Here is a 19,373-nt window from a genome sequence, read left to right on the forward strand (position 1 = left end):
CTTGATTGACTATCTGGAGTACATTTTTACATTTGTATGACTATCTTGCTTGGGAGTAACAATAACAAGTATACACAGTAAAGTAAACAGTACAAACAAATGGATGTATAGTTAATCAAACAGATGATGTCCTTTAACCCTTATCCTAATAACTAGTGTACTCTTTGCCAAATCGTAAAAGGGCTTTATCATTCAAAATGTTCATGACTTTCTAAATACTTAATTTCATTGTTTTCTTTTGCTGTTTTAATTCATACTTAATAAAAATACCTATGTATTGGTGTCCTCGGGGATCCCAGAACTCTAAATTCCACCATGGCTGTTTTATAAGACAAACCTATTTAATTATTGCCATGGGCCCTAATACAAAGTATCACAAAGTATCACAGAGTATCGGGGGGGTAGGGGCACTGTCAGTCGTTTTCAAGGAGTCAGGCACAGATTTACATTTGGGCTCTGTCTATTATCTTTTTACACAATATGGAATACGGATGATATTCATGTGCAGACCACAACAAACAGTGGCTGTAAATCTTTATGTGCAAATGAGCCTGACCTCCATTGCGGCCACACTTGGGGCAGCATTCTCCAGCTGGGGTGAACGGGCTCTGGTCCGAGGGACAGCTGAGAGGTGAGCAGGGGTGAGGGGTGCAGGACACACTACCTCTGGAGCAGACACACGCCGTACAGGGCGAGGGACTCCACTGGCTGTCATGCTGTGGGCAACACACAGAGATACACAGTGTCACACAGAAATATAACTTGAAGGGGGAACAAGAGCGAAAGGAAGCAGAGACAGTGGGATGAGGAAAGCTGTTTTTCTCTTTGTGGACAAGACGACTTTGTTAGCCTAAGCCTGAGTGACAGACAAGAGAACTGAGTCACTGAGTCTATGGGAAGAGAGAAGGAGCGTGGAGTAAAAGGGTGAATGTAGATAAGGAGAAACACTGTGAGAGGACACTTCCTTCACTAATGTGTGTAAGAATGCCCTGTAACGATGTGTTTTGACTTTTGCTGCTACATATCTGTTCATTATTTCAATCATGTGTATACTACTAGTGCCTCTGGTCAGTGTGTGTTTGTATAAAACCATGAGGTCTATTCTGTGAATGACAGATGTGAATTGATGGAATATATACTTACACAAACATTCCAGGGGAGTTAATTAGTACTTCAATGTGTTTCACTCTAAATTAGATATCAGAGGTGAGGATCTGACTTTACTCATTTTCTAACACATTCTTCCGCCTGCATTAAATAAATCATAAGTATGAATTTTAATGGAGAATTGATTGAAATGCTTTTCCCACACTGGAAAGAAGAGAACAGATGTTGGTGGTAACAACAAGCAACATATTTGTTATGCTTTATGGGTCTTTTTATGGTTTTGGCATACAGCCAATATGCTTTTGACTACATAAATATTGAAATCCATCAAAATATGCTAAATTCACAACTGCAGTTCAGGGTAATGATTTGGAGCCAGTTTTTATGTTCTCAAACTCATACTTTTAAATACTCTGATACACTCAAACATCAGAAATTGGCTAATGACAGAATAGAAACCCCAAATATTCAAGCCTTGCATGAAAACATGCATCAGCTTTTGACATTTTTATAGAGAAGAGTCTTTTTTCTGCCCTGTGTAACTTTCACTTACTGCATAAATGACTCCTTCGTACTGGCAGGAGCCCTGGGACGAGGAGATGCACTCCGGACAGCACTGGTTGGCAGGGATCCTCAAACGCTCGCCCTTTAGAAAAGACATACACAATAAAAAACATAAAGACGGCAAAAATGACAAATACACACAAATTCAAAAAGGAAAAGGAACGGCCTGAATAGAAAACGCAATTACAGTCTCTCCATTTCCATAGAAACTAACCGACATGTGACACAAATAGCACAACAGAACAGAGAATAATAAAAATGTGAAGATTGGATCGGGCGTACACAGCGTGTAGAATACATTGTGAGCGTGTGGAGGCGTTACAATACATATTACAATACTGATTCAACAGACATTTCTTTATCCGCGCTGCCTTACCGCCCCGAATACAATCCAAATGTGGAAACGAGCAAGCGGGAAATCAGCGGGGGGCCAGGCGCAGAGCGGGTAAATAGTTTAGGTGCCGTTTATTTGTGAATAGAAATGATGTGGAATAGGAAAAGAAGGAGGGGAGGAAACCATTTGTATAAGGTGATAACCCCCAAAGGAGCTTGAGAATGTAATGTGTCAGTCTAAAAAACTGAATGAACACAGAAGGGACAGCAAATCTGCAGCGTGAGACAAATGACATGGCAACCAAATATATAAAAGTAGGAAAAATAATAAAGTGCAGCCTGTAACAGTTTTGACAGACAGAGGGTTTACATTATTCTTTCAGCTCCCTAGATCACCTACATTCAGAAACAATTTGAAGAAAAACAAGACGCTGTATTTTAACACCATCGGCAAAAGTATCCATCATAAAAGCCACTTTGTGCCGATAAATGAAACAGGAATAATTGTGAAGCTCTTGTGCTCATTTGGAATTTCCTCCACTATTCGTTTAAGTCCCTCTTGCTTTTTTCTGTCTGCTTCCTCTAATTCAATTACCAAAATATGATCGTAGCACATGCATTTGACCCAATTTCAGATTGTACTAATGCAAGTAAAGGGGGATGGATGGTTACAGAATCAGGACTAAAGTTACATTTTCCATGTTTATTTTTTAATTCAATTTTCTGAATGTGCCTACATTAATTGTATTGCTGCTGGTGCCATTTCTGGTTTATATAAAAACAATACTATTGAAAGTGTTGTAGAACATATTAAGATGTGTGTGTGTGTGTGTGTGTGTGTGTGTGTGTGTGTGTGTGTGTGTGTGTGTGTGTGTGTGTGTGTGTGTGTGTGTGTGTGTGTGTGTGTGTGTGCGCGCGCGCGCGTGCGTGCGTGCGTGCGTGTGTGTGTGTGTGTGTGTGTGTGTGTGTGTGTGTGTGTGTGTGTGTGTGTGTGTGTGTGTGTGTGTGTGTGTGTGTGTGTGTGTGTGTGTGTGTGAGGTGAGAGCAAACAAACAAAGCAATGTAGGTTTGTAGATACACAGACAGATGATAAAAACCGTAATACTTTTTTATCCGGTGTAGGTGAGAGAGAGTCACATTTTAAGAGCTTTTTAAATAGATGGATCACACAGCTGGACCATTTTGTAATTAACATTGGATTGCTAGCCAGCAGAGTGGAATACATTAGACATTGATTGTTGCCTTAGCTCAGGTTTGGGATTGGATTTGATGGTGTCACCGCATGCTTTGACGTTTAAATCACATTCAAGAAGCACAGGGAGGAACAGCCGGATAGTCAAATTGAAGAAAGAGCTTTGAAAATATGTCCCTGTAAATTCAAATGAGCCAGTGAAAAAGCTAGGCAGGAACAGTTTCCAAACAGTTGTCATCGTAGCAAATTACATTTGCAGACTTCACTGCACAATAGTCATTTCATTGATTCTTGTTGTAAGGGCAGCTCACAAAGACGAGTGATTGCCAGGCCCTTAAAGAGATCTTCACTGCAGGAGAAAGGAAGATTAAAAAGAAGGGAATCCCAATATTCAAGGCCATATCGTTTTTTTATTTAGTGTTTTATTCCGGTGCTGTCCTGTGGTTTATTTAGGTTATTTTACATTTTCTAGGAATATCTTTCCCAACTTCTAACAATGGGAGTGGTTCAGCATTTCTAACCGCACAAAATACACAGTGGGTAGGCGTATGTTAACTTGTTTCCATATGCTTTCACTCTTTTTTGTCTAATTCCAAAAATATTCAATCAAATCAACCTTTGTACTACTTTTGCACGTGGTAAAACCAACAACAAAGAACGAATCGATAGCTTAAAAATAAGAGACTGACGGCCCCTACACACGGCGGCGTGCGTTGCCGCTTCAACGCTTCTGCCCATTCACTTTGAATGGGGTGACGTCACGATTCGCCAAACTGCATTGTGGGAGCAAAGCGTAGCTTCTCTCGAGGTGCTCGCTGCAAAAGTAGAGCAATGTTCTACTTTTGCCGCCTCAACGGAAAGGTCAGCCAATCAAATCCCGCATATGCAAATCTGACAGTACAAGCACTAGCCAATCAAACCGCGTGTATGTTGGGAGAGCCAGACCGCAGTTATTTCCCATATGTCAAAAAATGGAGGAGAAAATTATCGTGGCGGTAGGGAATCACCCGGTACTATATGACCAGTCACTCTTTACATACAGAGATACAAACCGGAGGAGCCAGGCATGGGGGGAGGTGGCAGAGACAGTGGGTGAAACTGGTAGGTTTTCGCTTGTTTGGGGAGTTTATATCCAGTGTACTTCGTTTGAATGAACAGCTAGCAAGCATAGATAGTATATTCAGCCAGCATGGATGTAGCATGAATGCTTTGCTTTGTATGTCCGGGGCGGGACATTCATGTGATTGGTTGTTGGTCGGGTTGCTCGCGTTGACTCCCCAAGCTCAAGACACGCCCACCGCCAAGCGGCAACGCACGCCGCCGTGTGTAGGGGCCGTTACGCTGAAGCACAGACAGTGCTATAGGATTTGATGTTTTAGCAGGAAACCCACTGTGTCCTGTGCTGACTTTTGCTAGCTTTTTTTTAGCCTATTGTGCTAACTTTGTTAGCGTTTTTTTAATGTTTTGTGAAAGTGACCATCCTTCCTTTCTTAACTTAAATCTAAACTTTGTTAGCTGCTAAAAATAACAGTTAAGCTAACACTTAAGTTTACACTAGCAATAACAGTTTTGTATTGCTACATTAATAAAAATAAAAATAATATTATTGCATTTCAACATAGAGGTTGAAGGGTATACCTTATGAACGTTAATGATGTGATAGATGTTATTGTAGCTAAGGAGACATTAGCCTATCTGACGTTTAGCTAAACCTGTCTAAGCAGACTGCTTAAATCACATATAAAACTCAATTTGTACTTTATAGCAATCATACTATTACTAAATGTCTTTTACATCATTTGAGCTGATAAGACAAAAGCAGGTTTACCTCTTATTTTTCTGTTGAAGAATGTAGGCTCGAATAAACCACCCTTACTGTTAAAAAATGATATCCTGCTTCTTCTACTATAAAAGTCTTACCCTCTGGATATCACACTCTGGGTTTGGACAGTAGGTGGGCCTGCAGATGGCCACGTCGCTGTAGCAGGTACACTCCTGACACGACTGAGGCCTCCATGATGTGTTGTTCTGCGAAGACAAAACAAGAAAACTGACATGAAACATAACCAAGGGCAGGCTTGATTCATCGCAGCAATAATCACTCTCTTATGCGTTATCATCATATCCAATATGGTCCTTAGTGCCATGTACATTTTTTAATTCATTTATTTTAAGCTCCAACCACCGAAATGCGTTATGATAGTCAAGAAAACTCTCCTGGTGAATTGTATTCAAATTCCAACAACATTTACCCCTCCCTCATCAACCTTGAAGTTTAGCCTCAGTAGGGTGGTCCTTCAAATTGAAAGTCGGAAAGTCTAAGCTCCAACCCCCAGAATTCATTCAGCTGCTGCAACTGAGGCTAAACATCAAGGTTGATGAGGGAGGGGTAAATGTTGTCAGATTGAGGAAATTCCCCAGGAGAGTTTTCTTGACCAATAGAATGAATTCTGGGGGTTGGAGCTTAGACTTCCCGACTTTAAATTGTAAGGACCACCCTAATATCCAAGCACACCTATATGTCATTTTAATGTTGACAACAGAGTCAAATGACAGTTAACATAAAGACCCCTGCGTGCATTTTAATGTGATTGATGTTTTTTTTCTTACTTAGTTAACAAGTTAAGTCTTAAGTAATTAAACATAAGTCTATTTTGTTCCCCTTCGAAAACCTGTGATGATTTCTCTCCACTTGACAATGTAGAACAGACAAAAGTTTCATATTCAATTGAATCAAAACTGCTTCCACACATTGCATCAGTTTGTAGGTCCATGATAAATGAATAAGGTTTTCCTGCTCTAGTTTACAAAATGTGAGTACCACCAAAAAAATGTACACTTAAACTCTGATCATCCTCTTAACCTAAGGCTGTTAAACGCTGATGGAATACAGCTGCAGGTGGAGTGAAACTGCTTCGGTGTTGAGTAAAACCCTTAAGCACCATCTACACAATGAAAAAGGGCAAAACAGGCAGCAAAGCTCAAGATCACTTCGCTGCACCCTTGAGTCTGCATGGTATTTGTCAATAACTCATAACACAGAGCTGACAATGTCTTATGGCTAGCTTTAAGCCCAAACGAAATCAATATGTCATCCTGCATATGCTCAGATATATCATATTCCAGGTCATAAATCAGTTTTAGCCAGATGATTAATTACCCACTCATGACAGCAATATCCACGTGCAGCTGTGCCTATGAGTGGACACATCGAAGCAGGGGGTATCTGTTAAATGCAGAGTATTTGCTCCATTTGAGACGGAAACCAAAGCAGACAACCTTAAGGACAGGAAACGTTGGCGTTAAAGTTGCTAATAGTGGCGTGTAACGATTACCCAGGCTTTAAAAGGGTAAACAAGACACCCGATGTTGTTGGATCTATGCATGTTTCCTGGCTGTGCAACTGGGTCCTAAACTTGCTAAAAATAACTATATAGGGAGGCTGTGGCGCAGTGGGCTAGTGCGTTGGTGTTGGGTTCAGGGGTTCACAGGTTCAAACCCCACTGTAGTCAGCATGTCGTTGTGTCCCTGAGACACTTCACCCCAAATTGCTCCTGTGGGGATTGCCCACAGCATTGAGTATGTAAGTCGCTTTGGATAAAAGTGTCTACCATGTAATGTTATATATATATTAGGGCTGTCAGTCGATTAAAATATTTAATCGCGATTAATCGCATGATTGTCCATAGTTAAATGTACCTTAGAGGAATATTTTTCAAGTTTTTAATACTCTTATCAACATATGAGTGGACAAATATGCTTTATGCTAATGTTTATTATCATTTGAACAATGACAAATATTCTCATGAATATTAAACACAACAACCTCTGAACATTACAAATATTCGCCTCAATTCAACCTGGAACCTCTCTCATACAATACAAATGGGGGGGGGGGGGGGTGTGTGTGTGTGTGTGTGTGTGTGTGTGTGTGTGTGTGTGTGTGTGTGTGTGTGTGTGTGTGTGTGTGTGTGTGTGTGTGTGTGTGTGTGTGTGTGTGTGTGTGTGTGTGTGTGTGTGTGTGTGTGTGTGTGTGTTGGATCGTTGGAGCTATGTGCAACTCAAGGCATATGCCGCTGCGGGCGGCAGGAGCGGGGCTGTCAGCAGATGGTATTTTAAACTCGATGCGCTCTGAAACTACGGGGCGGCCGAGGAAAAAAAATACACATGCGTTAATCGCGTTAAAATAATTAGTGGCGTTAATTTTTTAACTTGACAGCCCTAATATATATATATATATATATATATATAAGGCCCCAATAATAATTGCAATTTGGCCAACAATCATCTTTAAAGCCACAATGTAAAGTATGTAGAGCTTTTTGGCAATGACAAAAAGTGGTAATATAAAAGTCTAAATAGTACTGGAATATTAAAGTCACACCACTGGATGCTACTTGTACGAATATTCACAGAAACTTATGTTTGTGTTTTGGGTCGCGACCCACCAGTTGAGAACCACTGCTCTAGAAGACCTAAGAGCGTGCCATGTATCTACCGAAACCATTTGTAGCCACTCAAAAGGTGTTTCCAAAAAGGTGACCTGTCTGATGTCTTATATTGTCCTTTAATGCTGATGTAAACTTTGAAATATACTAAATCATTCTTTAGAATTTCTCTTAAAAGTGCTAATCTTAATTTCCAAAAGGAACTTGTCCTAGTAATTTAGTTAAGGTACGAGATAAAGTCAAGCTGAAAGAAGGCAGTGAAATTTACAGTAGGAGTAGCTATAGGTCATGTTGAAAGACACCGACAGAAATTAGAACATCAAAGAATGAAAATGCAATTATGAAAAGCAGCCAGCTGTGGGGAAAGCCACTCCTGGAGAGAGGGTCTAAGTTTACATCTTCCCTGTAAGGGGATTTTAGCTCTTTATGTGTTTTAATTGTTTTTAAATGCATGTCTGTGGGAGTGCATCCCTGCACCGCTGTAGCCTGATGTGTAAAGAGTTGTGTGCCCCTATGTAAGGCAACTGTGTCATACTGTAGGCAACCACTTGACATATTCATGTTTCAGCTCAGGGGAGGATATGCGTCCTTTAGAAATAATGAGAATGTGGGTGTCAACCGGTCGCTGCAGTTTTTTAGGTTCCAAGATTCAGAAGACTCTATCAGTTATTCTTACTGCAAATTTAAGGAAATCCAGGTGGGCTCCTTGTGAGGAATTCAGGTGAAAAGGAGGGCATTTGTATGGAGCATGAACCAATGCTACAAATCACAAGTGAACCACAGATGGCAATTAGCTATTAGCTATAATCTGGCATATTGCATCTCTTCTCTTTGCTGAGATTAATGTTTTTGTATGCATGGTCCTTCTATAAATAAATAAAATAAAATAAAATAATTAACCGGAACTGCCTTTAAACTCTGAGACCCCGCATAATATGGACACAAGTTGGCCTTGGATCAAACCAAACAACATCTGATGGGGAATGAAGGTCAACAAAGTGCAACAAGTCGCAGGATAATTACATGGTGCATTTAGGTATACAATCAAACTTAATTTAAAGGTGAATGCAAAAATAATCAAATGCAGGACACAGATCTAGATACTGATTCAGATTTCTTCACTCTGTCTTTTTGTCATTTCAGTAAAGAAAAGGTACACAGAGGAAGCTAAAACAAGATTCACTTTGCCAGGCACTTACAGTTGCACTATTACAGGAAGGGGAACGGTCTCAGGTAATGTGTTCTGACTGCAGAGCTATCCAGGATAGAGAGGGATCAGTTTGTCACAATGAATATACCCTTTCACTCTCTGTTTGTATTTAAAAAATTGCCAGCCCAAGGTTACATGCCCCGGGCCATTTCCGAACTTTAAGTACAAAAGTATCTTCCATATAGTAACCATGAAAGGGCCAGCGTGACATCCACACCATAAACATTTCATCCTAGTTCCACTGAACCAACCAATCTCACTACAAGCCAGCAAAGCTCTCCAAAGTGGTAGCAATCTTTTCTTTATCAGATAGCTTTCTGTCAGATTGCCCCTGTGAGGGCAAAGAAGTTCAAAGCAAACTAAATAAATGGAAAATCCTTCTGTCTGGACCAGAACAGTAGAACTGCAGGCTACCCAGAAATGATTTATTTTGGGAAAAGTGGTTGAGTGTAAAACTTTAGCAAAATTAAATCCAAGTGAAAGCAGAAACGTTCAGTTTAGAAATCTCTAAAGTTTAAGCTAAAGAAAAAGCTTTTTAAATACTGGGCATAAAAAGTGTTCTAAATGTACCGTGGATTACAACAAAAGCCAAAGCTCCAGCACTCAAATCCTTTTGCAACACAGAGGAAATCCTATTTTTTACAGATTAAAAAACTAATCGCAAAAAAATGGATCTCCTGAAAGTTTGACACCGAACAGGTGCGCACTGACACCCTGCTTGTGTCTCTAATCCGTTTTACTTTATGTTTGAATTTCCATATTGACTACCATCGTATTTGACCAGTGATCAGAAGGTTTTCAAGAGATTTCAAACTGAAAATACAAATACATTTGGTCTTAAATGCAACTGTTTGATATTTGTGAATGTGTATGTGCTGAGTACCAACCCAGTCTCATGGCATTTCGTGTTCACCAACACGATTTTTAATCTATTGATTCGTGTTCACCAACACGATTTGCCCCTTTTTTTCGTGTTGCACAGCACGATTTTAAAAGCAATGTATTTCTACTGGTAACGTGTTTCGTGCCTGCAGGCTGCAGCACGTCTTTTTCTCCGGTCGTGTCGTGGAAGACCGGAAGCTGTGTGGTTCATAAAAACATGTTCTTACTCAATATCAAGCCACAGTTATTGCTTTTATTTTAAATCGTATAATTTCGGACTTTTGTTGCCGTCTGTGAGGAAAATAAATGGGGCTCAGAGCCTCAGGATACTGAAATCTGTATTTCTTAAATATTTTTTTCCTTCTAATTTGTTATTCTTTTCAAAATAACACACTGTTATTTACTCACCAATAACACTCAATTATCCTTGCTTTTATTTATTGGTTTAATTCCATAATCTCGGGCTTTTTCGGCGTCCGTCAGCAACTGAATTTCAAAATAAATATAACCGGAAACAGACGTAGGCATTTCGAGCGATTACCCAATATCCTCAGCTATGGTTTTAAGCTCGCTGATTGGATTGTGTTAGCCACAATAGCATGCTGGGATTTGGTGTTTATATTATATGAAATCCGGAAAACATTTTAAAAGTATAAAATAATACTTAATTCCGAGTGCTCTTGCTTTTCTCTTTGAAAGTCATCACATAACGGCATTGTAATACACGGTTCGGCTGCATTACATATTACAGATCTGCCGTAGTTCTTTATTTAGAGAGCCCTGATGAGAAGACCTTTGGAAAAAACTGGAAGAAATGGCGCCGAAACTGAATACTTGACGTGGATCATAAATATATCAACAATTAAACAACATCTTCAATTTCTCTTCACACAATACGTCTCCTTGCAGTATCAACTCGGCTAATTCGGCTGACTTTTACATTTGATCTAATTAATAATAATAATAATAACTGATATTTCCATAGCGCCTTTCAAGGGACCCAAGGTCGCTTTACAGGAATAGGGCGAGCACACACAAAACAAAATAAAACAAAGGTCAGACAGACAAAACAACAGATCGATTTAAGGGCCGAAAGCCTTGATGAAAAGATGGGACTTGAGGGCCCTTTTGAAGGCGTCCAGTGTGGGGATGTTGCGAATCTCCGCAGGGAGAGCGTTCCAGAGGGTGGGGGCTGCCACACTGAAGGCTCTGTCCCCGAAGGTTCTCAGTTTGGTGCGGGGGTGGTGAGCAGGCCAGAGTCTGAAGACCGCAGGTTCCGGGGGGGGGGGGGGCATGTGGGTGGAGGATGTCCGATAGGTACTGGGGGGCAAGGGGCATGGAGGGACTTGTAGGTCAGGAGGAGGACTTTATAGTTTATGCGGAACTTGACCGGCAACCAGTGGAGGTGGATGAGGGTGGGAGTGATGTGCTGCCACGGCTTTGTGTGTGTGAGGACCCGAGCTGCACAGTTTTGGACATACTGGAGCCTGTCCAGGGTTTTGTTGGGAACCCCGAACAGGACACCATTGCAGTAGTCCAAGCGGGTGGTGACAAATGCATGCACCAGGGTCTCGGCAACCGACTCCGAGAGTGACGGTCGGAGTCTGGCAATGTTCCGCAGGTGGTAGAAAGCCGATTTGGTCACAGACTTGACGTGGGAATGGTAGGAAAGGGTGGAGTCGAGGATCACACCCAGGTTGCGGGCTTCAGGAGATGGGGAGATGGAGCAGCCGTCGACCTCAAGGACAAAGTCACCAACCTTCTGGAGCAGTGCCTTGGGTGCCACAACCATGAGCTCTGTTTTACCGCTGTTCAGCTTTAGATAGTTTGAAGACATCCATGTCTTGATGTCATGCAGGCAGTTGATGAGAGACTGAGGGGGGAGCTGGGAGGATGGAGTGGTGCTGAGATAAAGTTGGGTATCATCAGCATAGCAGTGGAAGTTGAGTCCATGATGTCGGATGATCTGGCCGAGGGGGAGCATGTAAATGGTGAACAGGAGGGGGCCAAGTACGGAGCCCTGGGGTACACCGTGGTGGACTGGGGCCGGGGGTGAGTTTGAGCCACTGATGGAGACAAACTGTTTCCTGTTGTGGAGGTAGGATGTCAACCAGGACAGCGCTGTGCCAGTGACACCCAGGAGGTCTGAGAGGTGGGTGAGGAGGATGTTGTGAGAGATGGTGTCAAACGCTGCAGAGAGGTCCAGGAGGATGAGGATGCTGAGGCGGCCAGAGTCAGCAGCAATGAGGAGGTCGTTGGTGATCTTGATGAGGGCGGTCTCAGTGCTGTGTTGCTGTCTGAAGCCGGATTGGAAGGGCTCATAGAGCTCATGGTTGGACATGTACAGATGGAGTTGTACGGCGACCACTCTTTCCAGAGTTTTGCTGACGAAGGGAAGGTTGGAGATCGGCCGGTGGTTCTGGAGGTCGTCGGGGTCCTTGCCAGGTTTTTTGAGTATGGGGGTGACTGAGGCCCTTTTGAAGCTGGTGGGGACTATACCAGAAGCCAGAGAAGCGTTGATGATGACCACCATGTAGGGACAGAGGGTGGGTAGGCAGTCCTTGACCAGGGCTGTGGGCATGGGGTCCAGGGAGAAGGTGGAGGTCTTGGCCGAGCTGACCAGTTTGGCCACTTGGAGAGCATCCACAGGGGAGAAGGAGGAGAGGTTGGGGTGGGAGAGGCGCGGCGCTTGAGGTGCGTTACCAGGTGCCTGAGGTGCAGGTAGGGGGGAAGGGCCAGTCACCAGGAGCTGCCGATGGATGTCCTCGACTTTCGCCTGGAAGAAGTCGAGGAATTTGGAGCACAGATCAGGAGCCCCTGAGGGCTTGGGGGCGTCAGGGGGCCGTAGTAGGCGGTTGATGGTGGAGAACAGTCTTCTGGGGTTGCTTTGCTGAGCACCAATGAGACGGGAGTAGTAGTGTGTCTTGGCATGGGAGAGAGCTTCCTTGTATATCATAGATAGGTTATATTTACACCTTAACGGTGCACAGCTGATAGAAAAGGACTGTAGTTTTTAAAGATATTACTGATTTTCTTTGAATGTAAATACTGAGTCTGAAATAGTATAGCAATATGCTGTAAAATGATGTGAAAGCATGCATAAAACTATACATCTTCAGATGTTGTACATACACACTAATAATACAAAGTTATTATGGCTGTGTGTACCTTGTGTGCACCTCCTAGTGGTTAAAGCACGTTATTGAATTATTGTTTTTATGTGTTATATTTGATTAAAAAAATATTAAGAGTACATACTTTCATAGGGGGAAAGTATAAATATAGAAATATAGAATATAAAAAATCAAGAAGATACTATAAGTGATCTCTACAATAAAACAGTTTAGTGCAGGATGTACACAGATATTAATAGGAGGAGGTGCAAAACAGAAAAACGGATTAACCTTTATTTAAACATTAAATATTAAGCCTGACAAAGTAATTAACGTCTAATATATTGCTTTCCTGCAATGTTAACTATGTTGAAGCACTTATTTTAACTGATATTATACACATTAATTATACTCTTATGTATGTAGATAGAATAAGAAATGTGCAGAATATGACAGTTTAATGGTGGAGGTACACACATATTGATAGATGTCTTGGAATGCGCTGTTGAGGAACCTGTGACCCAAGTTTTTCATGCATTGCATAACTACACCGTAGTTGTGTATATCATATGTCAATAAACCTTTGAAAATCTTGAAAGGGATGTGCAAAATAGCCATAATATACAGTCTTTAATTAACTATTAGTAGAGAATAACAAGTAATGAATATACTTTATTACTTGTTTCCATTCATGTCAATTGCAGATACATGTTTAGTCTTCTCAAGCACCAACTATCAAATATCTCTCCTGATTGTTGGCACTTGACAATCACCTTACCTGAATTTTACTCAGGTGTAACTAAAGTCTGATTTAAGGGTTGTTTATATTTCACATAATTAATCAGAATCTGAAAAGTAACTAAAATAAATGCAGTGGAGTAAAAATACCAGGTTAACCTCTGAATTGTATTACAAGTAGAATTACAAAGTAGCAATGAGCTGTCATGTGGGTATATATTAATGCTATATATTGATGCTGCGCATTATGGACACAAGCGATTTTCACCCATTTATTAATTATATGTTTTACATTTGATAACACCAATGTGTTTAATAATGGCAACTTCTAATTGTGGGAAAAACGAAAACGTTCAGTAGAGACGTCCCATAGAACATTTTGCGAAACACAATAGCCAGCATGTGTAGTTCTGGGAGGGTGTTCGATTCCAGTTTTGGATAGTCTGGCGTGGTTTCGTTCCATTTCACACAGCTGTTTGACGCTCTGCGTAACCTTACGGGAACTGTAGTCCTAAACGATAACTGAGGATTATGGGTAGTGTAGTGTCTTCGGCCATCCTAAACTCAGAAATGTTGACAATCGCAATGATGCTCGAAATGTCCCTTATAGGCCTACGTCTGTTTCCGGTTATTTTTATTTTAAAATTCAGTTCCTGACGGACACCAAAAAAGCCCGAGATTATGGAATTAAACCAATAAATAAAAGCAAGGATAATTGTGTGTTATTGGTGAGTAAATAACAGTGTGTTATTTTGAAAAGAATAACAAATTGGAAGGAAAAAAATATTTAAAAATACAGATTTCAGTATCCTGAGGCTCTGAGCCCCATTTATTTTCTCACAGACGGCAACAAAAGTCCGAAATTATACGATTTAAAATAAAAGCAATAATTGTGGCTTGATATTGAGTAAGAACATGTTTTTATGAACCACACAGCTTCCGGTCTTCCACGACCCGACCGGAGAAAAAGACGTGCTGCAGCCTGCAGGCACGAAACACGTTACCAGTAGAAATACATTGCTTTTAAATCGTGGTGTGCAACACGAAAAAAAGGGGCAAATCGTGATTGTGAACACGAATCAATAGATTAAAAATCGTGTTGGTGAACACGAAATGCCGTGAGACTGGGTTGTGAGTACATATGTACAAAACAGTAGGCTGTTTGTGTTAGGTCGGATGGTATGTTGCTAATGCTGTGTCTAACATGACGTACTTCTGAACTCACATTTGCTGTTTTTGGTGCATAAGTCCGTCCCAGTGCAAAGTGGAAAGTGGCGATGCACTCAAAAAGTTGCGTATGGATCGCTGGACACTTCCCACACTCAACACCTGAAATCTTGGCTACGTAATTACACAACAATGTGCAACTGCGTTTGCCCCGGTAAACACAGGACTATACAAATAATAAGTTAAACATGTGGGTCATTTACTTTTTAAGTAACTTTCAACAATACTGGTGTCTAAAATAAGCCACATTTTATTTTTAGGGTTAATTGAGTAGTCTGTAATGATTTGAAACCGTTAACGATCGTTGCTAACTAGCGCAGCTAACAGTGGCTATCATCATCATTTCTGCTGAGGGTATAGTAGCTGTGTACGACACAATGCACACGTCTTCAAAGTGCAGGACATACAGTGTACTAAGGGAAGTATCCAAACTCAGACACAGCATTACAAATAACATTTTGTAAGATTAGCACAGGAGCTAACAGTGCAGGTGACTTGAGCTTTGACTGGACTGTGCGTCACGGCTCAGAGGGCAAGGCCATTTCAGCCGAGGTCTCAGGAGGTTGCACCCAATTCCAATTCCATGTACGGTTTGTCTCCTGAATAGACCTGGAGCAGAATAGGTTTGACCCCAGGTTCACTGAGAACAGGGACCTCTTAAAGTCGCCGGGGCAGGGGACCAAATATTGAATTGCTAATTCCCGCCCTTCCAAACTGCTCTTCTGACAAGCCCCAGCCCAGGGGAGCTGTATAGTAGCCGACAGCCGCTGGAGCAGTACTGCCAATCCTCCCCCCCCCCCCCCTTCCCCCTCCTGGGATTCGTTGATTAAACGTCCAAGGACTTGAGGGCTTATTTTATTCCCCTCCCCTGGTGAAAGATACAGTATATGCCTCAGATATGATTAAGGACCGAACCAGCTCAGAAAACGCGGCTGCACGTCTCTGCTTTCATAAAGGAAAACAGAGATCCATAACTTTCACAGCGAGTACATTCTAGTAGAAGTTGTAATACAGGCCTGGGGTAAATTGTAGTTTTGCACTTAGTATGTATCCAACACAAACTGGATTATGTTGATTGGAAAAGTAATTTTTATAGTTTTAGACAATAAAAACCCTTTTTCTAGATTCCTTTTTCCATTTACATGACATGAAAGTGCTGGCTACAATGAAATCCTTTATTAATTGTTGTATCGCTACTAAAATCGACTACATTTTTAGGATGTTGTTTATGACTTTCTCTCATTACACTATGCTCACTTGAAAGCAAGCAGTGAAAAGTGTGTTCCTGAATAAAAAATCAAGCAGGATGAAGCTGAAAATATCTGTATCCTCAAGTTAGTTCTCCCTGGATAAAACAGGGAGGGGAGGACTATGTTGCCCCTACACTGGTTTAAGTAGAAGATTCAATTAAAATCCAATCAAGAACAAAAGCAAGAGTCAGATAATAAACGGGCCCGTAGTTGAGGAGCTGCCAGCTACACTAGTCAGACTCCACCATGCAAGAAACGGGAATGTTAAAGAAAGGCAGCCTGCCAGGCTAACAAAATGTAATTGGAAACTAAAACTACTACCGATGCAAATTCAATCTGGCGATGTGATGGCTTACAGCGACCAAACAGCTCAGCTGCCGACTCAGAAGCTGCAAAAAAAACACTTTAACTGGAAACCTGGTTCTGTCAAGGCAAGGCAAGGCCAGGCAAGTTTATTTATATAGCACTTTTCAACACAAGGCAATTCAAAGTGCTTTACAAAAAATGAAAGACATTAAGCATTAAAAAAGAAAAGCTAATAAAATAAACATTAAAAGAAAAAATACATGGATAAAAGTTACAGTGCAGTTTAAGATATGAATAGTTCAATTAAAAGCAGCGACAAAAAGAAAAGTCTTCACAGCTTTATATTTACAGCTGATCAACCTGATCATACTGGGGCCCTTTAATTTGTGTCTACTGTGTACAACATTTTACTGTGTCAGGTTTCAATAATGCAATGTGTGGTAATAGCAAAGCAGAGTGAGTAGATCCCAAATCAATATCATTATGTGCTGACAGCAAAGAAATTAACAATATTTGCTTTGACATTACCTTATTTTTCAACAAAAAGTCTGTTTCATGTTTTAAATCTTCTTGTCTATTGAAGGAGTGTTGCATAGATTTGATCTATATGTCTTACAGATAATTTAGGGAATAATTTATGAAAAGATGCTGACGTAATTAACTTTAGCTTCAATAATATTTACACTGTAACGTGGAAGTGTGCAGCCTGACACATTCTTCGGATACAAGGGCTGCTTTTTTCATGCCTAAAATGGCATGAAATCAACAAAAGGGTGCCCTTGTTTTACTTATACATGGGTCCAAACCAACAGACTGAGTTTAGCATTAAAGTTCATTCTTGACCAAAATTGAATTTGTTTTTGGTAAACCTCCGATTTCAATGTGCTTAAACAGAAAAACTGTTTTGATTCCCTTATGTAGAAGTCAATGGAATGGGGTTTTGGTTAGATTAATTAAGAAATAAAGTATGTGGTTGGCAGATGCTCAAATGATTTATAGATTATAATCGTCAGTTAATACCAGTTGGTAATTGTTCACTTACAACATTCTCTGCATTATTTAGCTTATTGAATTATAAATGTTTCTGACATGTATATAGTTTACTTCATCTGCATTACTTGCACAATGGTCTTGCAACGTAACCTGCACTATTTGTATTCTACTCTATTGTACTCCGTTTCTTCATGCACTATTTTATTTTTATTATTTATTTATTTTGACTATATATATTATGTTGCATTGTTGGAGGAGCTTGGGACATTAGTTTTTCATTGCCATATCTATCTATGTAGCTACTTTGCATATGACAATAAAGACTTTGAATCTTTGAATTGAACCGCACTTGTGAATTTTGGGGAGTTTACACGTCTCAAAAAGGCAGTTGCTAACAGGAGGTTAAATGAGACTCCAGATGTTAAAAACTATAAGGCTGTACGCAATAACAATCAAATAATTCAAAAATATACTGTAATAAAACATTTATATTGGCTATTTGTTGAGGGAACCAGTGCAATGCTAACTTTTGCCCTAAATCTGATTTAATGTATTGTTGTCCGATAAAATGATTTAATTGAGAGTAGGTGTTTTTTTGTTTTCAAGTAAAGATTAAGTTGAAGATGCTGCCAAAAGAGCAATTTACAATTCCAGGGTATCAGGCAACTCTACTACCAGAAGGCAAAGCTGCATCGGCACCTGTGAAGCCCTAAATGCAAGGCTTCTTTCTGGGAAACTATTATTTTGTGCTCTCCTGTTTGCATCGTAAAAAAAGTACTGACAATAACAACAACAACAACAACAACAACAGCCTCTGGCACATTTTCCAGGAGTGTGTGAATGTGGAAACTGTATGACATCCATAAGTAAGTATACTGTAGATGATGCAGGTTAAAATATTGTTTTTAACAAAGAAGGTGCCTTTTAACTTTTATCACAAAACAACTTCTGGAGTGTTCTGAGCATCACAGATGGATAATGTTTCCTGACTCTGAGGTTGTGTTTTCCTTTGACATATACGGTGTATCAGTGTGTGCTTTGTCAAATTGGATCCGTGCCATGCGAATTCATTTGTATATTTAAACTATATATCAAAGACGGCTACATAGCTTCGGTTGTAATTTCAGCCTGGTGTTGGTTTATCGTTGCAGAAGAGAAAGTTCTTTCTGAAAACATACAAAAGGTTACTAACATTTAGGGACATTTCTATAAAAGGTTGTCAGAACCACCTGTTCGGGGAATGCTTGAGGAAAGTAAGCTGTTCGATGTTTTCTTGATGACAAACATCTAACTCCCAACTTTCTCATTATCACTGCCTCCTCTCAGGCTGCCTCCTCATCTTTCAGGATCTTGTGTGCAATGAGGATACTAAATGCTTCAGTTTGTGAAAGGGCAACAGCTGTGCTGATCCTGTTTTGCAGAATAACTTTTTACCGAAATGTATTCAAATGCATTCATTTCCTGCTATTTAATTAATTTACTCAGCAACTTCCTTCAATGGCGGCCGAGTGATTATATGCACATTTCTGGCGAGGCAAGCTGTGAAAACAAAGTTATAGCTCTGCCCCGCTGAAGGACACCTAAAACTGTTGCAGTGTCTGCCAATACGCCTGGTCCAATCGAATCGTTGGCAAACATTCAAAGCAGACACAAAGGGTAGGGAGATGACTTTGGCTTCCTGACGATCCGATCATGAATTTAGATGGAAGTCCTGCTTTGTTATCCATCATCTGACTACCAACACAGGCTGAGCAATCTGCATGTAAAGCAGGAGACTATGTGCTCCGCCACAGGTTTAGCATTGTTATGCTAATAGCCACACATAATCATCCCAGGGAAATACTGCATTTAAAACTAGTCACTGATCTCATTGATTCAACTTTTCCCCCCCAATGGCTCCGGTCCAATTAGAGGACCTGCTGCTAAGACATGACAAATGACTGGCTGATCGCTGGCGTCCCTGAGCACATACATTCAGCTGTCTGCCCTCGCCTCGCCGTAGCCGCTATG

At 40.8% G+C, this 19,373-nt stretch overlaps 1 protein-coding gene across 1 annotated transcript in view; it reads right to left on the reverse strand.

Annotated features, from left to right (window-relative positions):
* fras1 (Fraser extracellular matrix complex subunit 1) overlaps positions 1–19,373 on the reverse strand; it is a 320,559-nt gene that overhangs the window by 223,979 nt on the left and 77,207 nt on the right. The window contains exons 3-5 of the mRNA XM_034090904.2: positions 5,117–5,224; positions 1,661–1,753; positions 557–716 (exon numbers count right to left, since the gene is read on the reverse strand). Of these exons, the coding sequence (XP_033946795.1) occupies positions 557–716; positions 1,661–1,753; positions 5,117–5,224 (361 nt within the window). The remainder of the gene's footprint in view (positions 1–556; positions 717–1,660; positions 1,754–5,116; positions 5,225–19,373) is intronic.

The sequence above is a fragment of the Pseudochaenichthys georgianus genome, chromosome 9, assembly GCF_902827115.2.
Source record: "Pseudochaenichthys georgianus chromosome 9, fPseGeo1.2, whole genome shotgun sequence".
Classification (NCBI taxonomy): domain Eukaryota; kingdom Metazoa; phylum Chordata; class Actinopteri; order Perciformes; family Channichthyidae; genus Pseudochaenichthys; species Pseudochaenichthys georgianus.